Here is a 12,109-nt window from a genome sequence, read left to right on the forward strand (position 1 = left end):
AGGGGATAAAGCTAGCCAAAAGGGAAGAACCCGATATTGGTACGCGTTGCCTCCAAACATGAACCTCCTGTAACAGGGAAATATTTCTATGTGGAAATATACGTCTTTTAGATCTTTTTAGAACATCACAAACCAGCCCTTGAACTGAATCTGTGGAATGATTGAGCGTCACCATCTTGAACCTGTATGCCCGAAGAGTACAGTTCAGATCTAAAATTGGCCACATACTCCCATCTTTTTTGTGGACCAGGGAATAATGGCTGTAAAAACCTCCCTCCCTCAGGGAACAAGGTACTTGTTCTATGGCCCCTTTGTCCAAGAGGGATTTTACTTCCCGTGCTAACGTCGGGCTCTGCTCTGTACTGACTACTGTGGTGAGCACACCTCTGAACTAGGGGGTCGAGCTCTGAACTGGACCCGGTAACCCTTCTCTACAGTAGACAAAACCCATGGAGACACATTTGGCAGTAGTTTCCATGCTGCCAGATGGTCTTTTAGTGACGGTAACTCATCAGGAAACCATCAGATTTTCGTTGCCCTGTGACAGTTTGCTGACCAGAGAAGACTGAAAATTTGGGACAGCCTTGGCTAGGGGAGGTCCTACAGTAGTACTGGGGGCTAACTGCCCTAACAACCTCACATCCCCTGATATGTCCCTCCGGGGCCCATCAGGACCACGCTTTCTTTGTCTGCTTGGCCTCTCGGTTCATTCTCAGATCAGGCCTATTAGCAGGCTGCGACTCTGGCCGCACAGTCCCTCTGGCTCTCTGCAGGGGGAGGCGGGCCACCACACTCGTCTCTTTGCCTCCCTTGCACTTGCGCTGGCCTGGGCTCCACACGTGGATGCCTGAGTGAACTCGACACGACGGGGACAGAACTGGCTGAACACCACTGTATGTCGAGCTCACTCAGCAGGTCTGCTCGGTAGGTCTGCAACACTGCCATTGTATGAAGTGACCCACAAGCAAGACCCACTGCTGCATAGGCCTTGCCCACCAACACTGAGGTGACCTTACATGGCTTGTATGTCAAAGCCGGCTCCCCCTTAATTACCTGCCATTGATGGAGAGAGGTCGCGCGCAAGCGCCTCCTCCACCTTCAGCATAGCTAAATAGCCGTGCCGTTCATTCCCCATGATGGCCGAATAATCTGACGTCTCAGGGTTATAAATACGGCTAGGGTATGATTTTCCCCAGAAGTGTGACATTTCATCATGCACTTCTGGAAAAAAGGGAAGTTTTCTGCAGTCTAAAGGATATTTATCTTCATTGGGGAGAAGCACTCGTCCAGCCTGCTATGAACCACTTCCTCTTCCCCAGGCCAGTCTAGATTTAGTTTTTCAACTGCCTTAGTAAGCACTTCAAGCATCTCTTTATATGCTTGAGAGCTGCTCTCCGTTTTTGGTGCAATGGCAACCCCATCTGAATCCTCAGAGTCAGAGAGGGCCTTTTTTTTTTTGGCTTTCCATAGTGGTAGGAGGAGTCACAATGCAAGCTCCAAAATCCAGCTTAGAGCTGGACCCAGAAGACAGAGCAAGAAATAGAGCAGCGCCATGAACTGAGTGAGCCATGAACTGAGCTGCCTAATTGTAAGGCGTTCACAATGTGCACAGTCAGACCTCTGGAGGGCTGCCCTGTCGTGCTCAACCCCAGGACACTTCACACAGAAAGATGGAGAGGAAATGAAGAGTTTTTTTGAGAGCATTACACAAATGACCGACATGCAGTCTCGCTGAAGATAATAAGGCTGATGGTGTGGTTCACAGGTGCCGTTTTTATATCACACCATGTCACCTGATCACGGCAGGCCTATAAAAAGGCATGATGTTACACAAGCTTCAGACTCTGGTCATACGTGAGGGCGCTTCCCACAGCATGGAGTTTATGCAATGTTGAGCTCCTTTTGAAAGGGAACATCCTTTTCCAAGAGTTATCCATCAGAGGTTATGAGAAATGTACATTAGTAATGGCCCACAACATTCATTCAACCCTAATGGTAATACTCAACCATGAATACATTTGCCTCTATGAAATATTTGGAATATCAAGTCACATGTTCAGCAGGAGGTTGCATCATCTAAATTTTCTGAAGATCATGGGAAGAAAAACAGTTATCTTAACAGTTATCTCTTATTTTTTTTTCTTTAGTTTCAGTAATATTGTGATATTGACTGACGTGATCAGTTTGAAAGTACAAACCCTGTAACCCAAATTATAGACTGAAATTTTTTTTTTTTTAATTAAGTAACTCATTAGAATGTCTTTAATGCCATCATGCCATTAGCATGGATGCTAGTTAAACAAATTTTGTGTATTTGCTAATTCTATTCCAAAATAACCCCCAACCCAATTTTAAAAAAATGTAATTGTCTGTAATGTGTTAGCACATTTCATTGTTTGAATGGTTATATGTTTTCTTAGATTCAGTGTTTGAAAAACAATAATGATTAAACAAAAAACAAGCTTAAGGGATAAATGGCACTATAATTGTGGAATCACCCTTTAGAAAAACAAACATGCTGTGTTTTGAGGCATACTGCCAAAGTTGCTAGTTTTCACATTGTTTACTCATGCAAACAAGCCTTCATATTTGTAACCTCTATGAACTTTACACGTTACCTGCAGGACTGTTGAGTCATGTTTGCTGTTGTTTTGTTTTAGAGTGTATGTCACGTAGGCAACAAGTTGGGGGGTGAAGAGAAATTAAAAGTTACATTAGCAGTTTCTTTTCTCTATTGGCCTGTTAGGCCTTGCTTCCGCTACCTCCACCAACACTCTTATTCTTTTCTGGTCAATTGCTATATGGAAAGGGTCTTGCAATATTTTTTTCCCTTACACTCTCAGTCTCACATTCACACTTATTTCACTGACAATGAATGCAGAACCTGCAGAATGCATGCTGGGATGGTTTGTAATTTCTGTTATTGAATGTTCATGGGAACCCTTATTCCTCAGCAGAAGGAAATAGAGCATGCTGATTGGTTCAGAGAGCAGGAGAAGAAAAATAACAGAATACGTGGATATCAGATTTGGGCAGCTGGACTTTTGTATTCATTACTAAAGTTGGCTAAAGAATGCCCTGTATGTGGTTTAATTGTTGGAGGTGTGAGTGCATGTGTGTGTGTGTGTGTGTGTGTATGTGTGTGTGTGTGTGTGTGTGTGTGTGTGTGTGTGTGTGTGTGTGTGTGTGTATGGTGGGAATTGCGTGTGAACAACTGTTTTTAGTTTTTTTTATGCAAGCATGTGAGTCAGAGGGAAAATCTTGTCCATCCAGTTAACATCATCACTTTAATTCGAATCACTGTCACTATGTTTACATTGCAGTGGCAGCAAGTGTTTAGGTTGTCTTTACACTCACACACCATTCTATGTGTGTATGTATGCATGTATGTATATATATGTATGTATGTATGTATGTATGTATGTGTGTACATACACTTGCTGGCCACTTTAATAGGAACACTTGTCCCTCTGCAAATTCATGCAATTATTTAAGCAGCCAATCACGTGATAGCAGCACAGTGCATAAAAACATGTAGATACAGGTCAAGAGTTTCAGTTAATGTTCACATCAAACATTAGAATGAGGAAGTAAATTGGTGCCAGATGGGCTGTTTGAGTATGAAACTGTTCTCCTGGGATTTTCACACACAACAATCTCTAGAGTGTACACAGAATGGTGTGAAAAATAAAAAACATCCAGTAAGCAGCAGTTATGCAGGTGGAAATGCCTTGTTGACAATGGAGGACACCACCAGAGGGCAACCTCCTTGAATTTTAGTACTCTTCTTGTATGTTCTTAATCACTTCCTGTTAGTATTGTATATAAAGCACATTACTACATTGGTACACACACCACAAAGCCTTTCTGTTTGTTTACAACCATGTAAGTTCTGAGCTGTTGAATTCTTTCTTGATCTTTATGTATGACCATGGCCTGTTTCTCTGTTTACTTGTTTGGATTACACTTTGGGATTGGCTATCAGTCTGTGTATGTCATGTTTTGCCCAGACTCTGATTACTCTCTGGATGTCCCTACTGGTTCTGGATTATTGATGTCTGAAATACACCTCTTGCACATGGATCCTAATCTTGCCCTATGTTACACATCACCTAGTCTTTTTCAACATGATTGGTCAATTGGACAGTCCCTCCAGGATTCTGCGATTTTTGCGGTTGCAGAAATTAGTGCGAAATCAAGCGCAAAATATTCAGAGGAGCTTGCAATTTTAAAAAAATATTTTTTTAAACAATTAAAAAAAAAAACACTTCATGTGATGTCGTCACAACATGCATTCAGCCAAAACCCTCTTTGATTCACATGCGTCGAACAGCTAAAAGGTACAGCTAAAAGGTCTCATTCACTGTGTAAGTCTTTCCCCAATTTCCCCAATTCAAGAAGTTTTCCACACATAAAAAAACCACAAAACACTCCCATCCAAAATTTGCATCACAAATTTTGAAAAAAAGCCACAGCAAAATCAAGCATTTTTGGCTGTGACAATCACAAAAAAAAACTCTGTGAACTCCTGTACAGACTGCTAAAAAATTTCATGAATAAGTAGGTGTTGAGTGTATTTATGTACATACAGTATAATACCAATGTAACTGGACAATGAAACAATCTGTCTTCAACCATACTGGATTTGAAATGAATCACTGACTAAAGCATTTTATACATAGTTTATCCATTTCAGAGCAATTGCACTACTGGATGCTTAGTTGTATCTTGGCTAGCTGTATGTTTCTACATCATTACTTAATTCACTTTGAACTAAAGCGAGTCCTTACCATGATTAATATCCATTAAATGTTTTTTTTTTTTTAATCATTAAGCGCAAATTTCTGTTTGATTTATTTCTTTGTGACCATATTGGGTGTTTTTCACATGATCCTAATACATGACCTAATGGGACCTAATTTCGGACCTATCCTAGAAGTCTACACTGTTTGTGTGAATTTCAGTCATTATGTGGGCTATACCAGTGTGTCAGTACATTCATTAAATCGGTTTCTATAGTTACCGTTGTGGTGCTGACTCATCAGGTTTATGGAAGGTCTTTGATCAGTGGATCAGCAACCGCAATTACTTCAATTAATCTTATGTTTACTTACACAGCAGTTACTTGTAACTGGTTGTGTGACTTTCCCACTGACAAAGCTGGAGAGTTGTTGAAAGCATCTAGGAAAATTGCCAAAGGTGTTAAGGGGTCCATTAAAAATAAAAAGTATAATGCTTTTGAAGTAACCATTAAAGAAATAGGACTAGTGGCCTTGTTGTTTCTGCTTCAAGACTGAAAACACTCATCTCTGACCTATTTCTCTTCACCCTATAATATGCTCACAACAATTAAGACCTAGGTTTTAAGTTTCCCTGCTTCTTCAAATAATCTGATATGCCCAGGTCTTTCCAGGTATTTCCACATAATAGGTACATTTTACACCTTGAGCCGAGTATTGTTCCAGTCCTGCTCACACTGTAATCACTGTGTAAAATTTCATAAGGCTTGCTTGTGCCCATAGACATGTCACTCAATGTGTGTGTGTGGTGTATTGAATACACATGTATGAATTTGTTGAGTAATGGTATACCTTTACACATCTTTGTAATTCTTCAAAAGCAAAAGGCCACATAGATCATATTTGTCACTTTCTCGGGTTTGTGTGTTGGGATTACTGTGATATCTGATCTTAATGTCAGTCTGAGTCACTGCGTTCATTTCCAAGACCTTTTATTAAAGTCTGCTGAGATCAACATTTCACTTTGGAATATATATATATATATATATATATATATATATATATATATATATATATATATATACCTTTACCTGAGCTTATTTTTTATTTACTTTTTTAATAATATCAATGTCTGCTTGTATATTTGAATCTGTCTTTAACTATGGAATATCATTATTCACAGATTTGTACCCAAACTGGCACAGACGAAAAATAAGACTTTGACTGCTGGACAGAAACTTGGCAAACTTGGAAAGAGTGAAACTTTCATCTGTAGCTTCCGTATGACTCCATCCTCCACACCTCTGTGTGGCACAGACATGCTCTAGACCTTTCTTTAACCTCCAAAGCTTTCCTGCCATTGCCTGAATTGGCACTAATGTGAGAAATTTATCAGACTGCTTTCCTGCTCCGATTGAATACTGAAGTGTGTGTCAAGTTCTGTGTCTTAGCGTGTGATGTACGGGTGTGTATGCCAAATAGCAGTGCATGTCAGTCTTTGCCAGCCTTGTGTGTATGTGTGTGTATGTGTGTTTATGTGTGTGTGTGTGTGTGTGAATTTCTGTTTGACTGGCTCTAGGCTCATGGGTGGAGCCAGCGTGGGATCCTCCAATAACCCAGATAGACACTCTGACCCACAATCCTGTTCTCCAAACCCAAAGGGACTTGTAGATTGACATCTGTTTCTCACACTCAACTGTCAGATCTTTTACAGCTGCACACAATTCTGACTTTTTCCTATACATGTATCCTACACAGAATGGATTTGTCCTGTTTAGTGTTGTATTTAAAAACAGCCACAAACTCCCAAATACATTAGTTAAAGCATTTTTAAAGAACTTCAGGAAAACACCTTTCTCACACATCTGTGGAAAATTCAAGTACTTAATATGCACTCTCTCGTCTTTGGCAACTATTGCTTGTGCATGTGTGTGTGTGTGTGTGTGTGTGTGTGTGTGTGTGTGTGTTGACCCCAGGATGCAACACACCTGAGGCTTGCAATAACCAAAACAGCAACAGTTTTTCAACTGGTGCTTGGTAGGTTTAAGATCAAAACCTGCCCACATCTTGAGGACTATATAGGGTTAGCTACTGCTCTAATTGGTACTCAATATGTGTCGGGGGCATTTGTGTGTGTGTGTGTGTGTGTGTGTGTGTGTGTGTGTAAAGTTAACATATGCGTTCTGCTCACCTTTCTGCTACTGAGGGTCTATGCATATACGTGATGCAAACATTTGTGTAGGTGTGTGGGTGTGTGTGTGTGTATGTGTGTAGTGGCTATATGGTCTCAGCATGCAGTGTGACTGTTTGATGGTATGTGTGAAGGCTGTGATGAATTAGTGTGTTTGCATTTGGTATGTGTTTGAGTATGTGTGTGTTTTGGGGGGTTAGAGAGACAGCTGCCTTTTACTGCCCCAGGGGGTAATAAAGGAAGAAGGAGGGGCTGTTTAATAGGGAGAGAGAGGGTCTTTTTTTATGAGGGTCACACTGTAACCAAGTACAGCTGCAGGCATCAGTGTCAAACCCTTCCACATTCTTCCCTTACCTACAGGTTGTGGACGCTGAACCACATTCTGTGGTCATTCTTACTTTTCCTATTTGGATGAAGGATGTGCCCCTTTGTGTGTAAGCACAGGCTTTGTAAAGCGTCTGTGTGTGGAGATGATTTGTTCATATGAAATATGTTAGTGTCATGTTGTTTTGATTAATTTTTGATGTAAATTACTCTTCTAATAATATATGTAATCTTTAGTTACAATATGAAATGTCTGAGGAGAGCTTTCAGTATCATCAGGGATATCATGCACCCCAACAGTTTTTAATCATGGGCTACTGCAATATTGTGGCAATATTATATATATATATATATATATATATATATATATATATATATATATATATATATATATATATGTATGTATATATATGTGTGTATATATATATGTATGTATATATATATATATGTATATATATATGTGTGTGTATATGTATATATATATATATATATATATATATGTATTAAGCAGCAAGTGAACGATTAGTTCTCGATGCATTCTGACACCTTTCTATCATAGCCAGCATTACCTTTTTCAGCAATGTGTGCTACAATAGGTAGCCTTCACGCCCTAGGTGCATCAGTGAGACTTGGGCACCATTGACCCTGTTGCTGGTTCATCAGTTGTCCTTCCTTGGACCACTTTTGTTAGGTACTAACCACTGCATATGAATACCCCACAGGACCTGCCGTGTTGTTGATGCTCTGACCCAGTCATCTAGCCATCACAATTTGGCCCTTGTCAGAATTGCTCAGATCCTTACACTTGCCCATTTTTCCTGCTTCCAACACGTTCCAAACTGTGAGAACTAATTGTTCACTTTCCGCCTTATAAACCCAACCCCTTGACAGGTGCCATATATATAGATTGATATACAGATTTATTTATTTTTTAAAATTCATTGTATAAGTACTATATACTTAATATATACTATATACTATATATACTATATACTACATATACTATATACTTTCCCCGCGACCCTGTAAGATAAACATATAGAAAATGGATAGATGGATGGATGAACTGCTTGCTGTCATCTGGTCAGTGTTTTTGATTAGATAAAGAAGTTCCACAATTATAATTGCCTGTTCTTTGGTCACCTAGCCCCTTTCTACAATCTGTATCATGTCTGTTCTATAGCCATGTCTAAGTCTTTTATGAGGCATGGAAACTTAATCAGGAAAGACTTAAGGGAATCTGAACTTTGACATGGTTCATTTTATATTTGAAGACACAATGCACTTGACTGGGAGACATTTCATCCTCTGTGAATTCTAAGAATGTGTTGGACATATGGAACTGCTGAAAAAGTGGAACAACGCAGAACTGAATGCTTTTGAGTGGGATGTATGAATACCAAATACCTTGCAGCTGGGATGATAAAGAAATGAAATGAAAGCCGGGCAGAGAGAGACAGACAGAGCAAGAGAGAGAGATATTACAGGTGCATCTCAAAAAATGTGAATATCCTGGAAAAGTTTATTTTTTTTCGTAATTGAATTCAAAAAGTGGAACTTTCATATCATCTAGATTCATTACACATAAAGTGAAATATTTCAAGCCTTTTTTTTGTTTTAATCTTGATGATTACGGCTTCCAGCTCATGGAAATCAAAAATCCGGTATCTCAAAATATTAGAATAAAGAATTTATAATACAGAAATGTCGACCTGAGAAGAGCTCTAATCAGCTAATTAACTCAAAACACCTGCAAAGGTTTCCTGAGCCTTTAATCTCTCAGTCTGGTGCAGTACACATAACTACAATCATGGGGAAGATGAAAGTAAATTTTGCTGGAATTTCTGGAGGAAGAGTGGAGAGGCACAGAATCCAACTTCACATTGAAGTCCAGTGTGAAGTTTCCATAGTCAGTGATGATTTGGGGTTTCATGTCATCTGCTGGTGTTGGTCCACTGTGTTTTCTCAAGTCGAGAATCAATGCAGCGTCTGCCAGGAGATTTTAGACATTCTGATAAGCTTCATGGAGATGCTGATTTCCTTTCCCAGCAGGACTTGGCACCTGCCCACAGTGCCAAAACTACTAGTAACTGGTTTGCTGACCATGGTGTTACTGTGCTTAATTGGCCAGTCCCAACTCGCCTGACCTGAACCCCATAGAGAATCTATGAGAGACACCAGACCCAACAATACAGACGAGCTGAAGGCCGATATCAAAGCCACCTGGGCTTCCATAACACCTCAGCAGTGCCACAGGCTGATTGCTTCCATGCCACGCCTCATTGATGCAGTAATTCGTGCAAAAGGATTAAAGCCCCGACCAAGTATCGAGTGCATAAATTAACATACTTTTTAGAAAGTCTACATTTCTGTATTATAAATCCTTTATTCTAATATTTTGAGATACTGGATTTTTGATTTCCATGAGCTGTAATCATCAAGATTAAAACAAAAAATAGCTTGAAATATTTCACTTATTGTGTAATGAGTTTAGAAAATATTTTTGAATTAAATCATGGGAAAAAATGTACTTTTCCACGATATTCAAATTTCTAGAGATGCGTGTGAGTTAGTCGTTAGTTAATGACTAACAGGGAGGCAGACAAGAAAGTAGTCTGAGGTGGAAAACTTGTGAAACTGACAGAGGTGTGGTGAAATAGGTAGACAAGTTATTCTAGTCACAAAGAGTTGACATAAGTATCAAAATAATCTGTCTATATCCCTATTTGCGCAAGAAAAAAATAACAGGCAACAGCATGAACGTGTAGCTTTGAAACGTTATAATTACACAGTCCTAAATTCACGGTGATAGCTAATAAGCAGTTTCCCACAATCACAATCCATTTTACTGCCTTGAATGGTGTGTGTGTTTGTGTGTGTGTGTGAAAATGTTACACATCTTCAGCATACTATTGTGCATATTCACCTTGCAGTATATTATTTAGTAACTACTATAAATTATTACTACATTGAAACTATAAAAAAAGGTATGTAGTTATAGTTAAAAGTGAGGAATGTCTGAAGCTGCAAACAAGAAAACCACAATAAAACTTTTTATTTACTTTTTATTGTCCAGTCTCATATAGGCTTCATTACTATTGACCACATGTATATAAAAGATAACACATAATAAAAAGTACAACAGCTTAATATTTTATTGAAGTATATACAAAACCTTAACAAACATAAAGAAGAGATGCTGAGGAAATGAGGCTAAGAAGAGAACAAAATACTCAAATACAATTAAAAAAGAAATTGCTAAGAAGCTACAGATGGCATGCAGTACAGCACCTACACCAACCCTTCCCATAAGTCACGCACGTTCACTAAACACACTTATTCCTGTCAGAGCTTTACAGAATAAATTGACTTCAAAACATAGAACGAAATTTTGCAATTGACGCAAGCTGATTTTATTATTTTAACCTCAGCATGACAACCTGACAAACTCGCTGGTTCACTACTTCAATGTCAGTGTGAATCTCTGCTTGGGATTAACGACTGGATTAAAAATTGAAGTTACATCAGTTGTAAAAGTGCTCAGGATCCAGGGCTCGTGTTTGTGTGTGCCTCAGAGTAAGGGATATGGATGTAATATGAGGCTATCCTGTATATATTAGCACATAAACAGTAAAGTATTCTAGTCTTGCCGTTTTTTCCCAGTCTTCCTCCTGAACAGGTTCCATCCTGCAGCATTTTAAACCCTAATATAACATGCCTAATCTCCCAGAATCCTCCTCGGTAACAGTGTCGACATCTGAAAACTAGACCGGCGTAAAGATTAATGTAACTACGGAAATACAAAACTAAACATGGACTAAATGTCATCTCTTCAACTTGCATTCAAACATGGAACAGATAATTATATGTAACATCCTACTGTATACTGTCTTCTTATTAGTGGAATGTGTTTCTAATATTGCTTACATCCACATACATTTGGCCAATGCATGCGTATACATTAATGTGTAAGTTAATAAGCATGTAGTCTAAACGGTAACATGGATGATAAATGTGGCACGTGCTGGTTTCTGTCAGGAAGAGTCAGCCTTAACAGGGCTTAGTCAGGGAACACAAAAGACGATATTTCTGCTTTCGCTATTTGTTTACTTTGACTCTCTGACGTAAACTCTTGTGCACACGACGTCATCTGCAGTCATTGTCTGTAAAAAAAAAAAAATGTATGGGAAGATAGAAAAATTAAGATACAGTCCTTAAAAAAATGCTAGAGTCAATCATATGTCATGTTGCTCTTTAAAATTTGTAATGCAAACATTACCAGGATCAGTTCTCCATCATTGGTCATTTCCCTGGTCCAGGAAGTCTTAGGGCCATCTCCTTTCTGTAGGGTTTGCTCACAGCTGATCTTACTGTCTGTCTCCCACAGAGGAAAGCTCTACGAACAGTGCCATAACAGACTCATGTTATAATGAGGGGTGGAGGATGCAGAACAAATAAAACAACTCAAAGCAACTCAGTGAACTCCCACAGTGAAAAGTAGAGGAGGAGGAATTGGGGAAAGAGGATTTAGTGAGTAATGTGGTTATCGTGAGCATTTCAGAGTGTTTTATTTGGACATGGCGAAAGGAGCACATCTGTTCGGTTTGTGTGTGTGTGTGTGTGTGTGTGTGTGTGTGTGTGTGTGTGTGTGTGTGTGCAGCTGTGTCTGGATGACTTGAAAATGTGATGTTTCTTAGAAGTGCCTGGAAATATGAAAAATGCAAAAGTGGGTCCAGATTGAAGGAAAAATAAAGCACAGAGTCAAAAGGCTGACCGAGACACGAGAGAGGACAGGAGTGGGGCCGGATGTCTTAATGTTTTTTTTTTTTTACACTTTTAATGTTATGGCTGATCA

General features: G+C 39.2%; 1 protein-coding gene across 1 annotated transcript in view; it reads right to left on the reverse strand.

The window, feature by feature from the left end:
* Positions 1-10,386: 10,386 nt before the first annotated feature.
* crabp2a (cellular retinoic acid binding protein 2, a) overlaps positions 10,387-12,109 on the reverse strand; it is a 5,370-nt gene continuing 3,647 nt past the window's right edge. The window contains exons 3-4 of the mRNA XM_053626849.1: positions 11,534-11,650; positions 10,387-11,417 (exon numbers count right to left, since the gene is read on the reverse strand). Coding sequence (XP_053482824.1) covers positions 11,361-11,417; positions 11,534-11,650 — 174 coding nt within the window. The 3' untranslated portion in view covers positions 10,387-11,360. The remainder of the gene's footprint in view (positions 11,418-11,533; positions 11,651-12,109) is intronic.

This window comes from Ictalurus furcatus, chromosome 1 (genome assembly GCF_023375685.1).
Source record: "Ictalurus furcatus strain D&B chromosome 1, Billie_1.0, whole genome shotgun sequence".
NCBI lineage: Eukaryota > Metazoa > Chordata > Actinopteri > Siluriformes > Ictaluridae > Ictalurus > Ictalurus furcatus.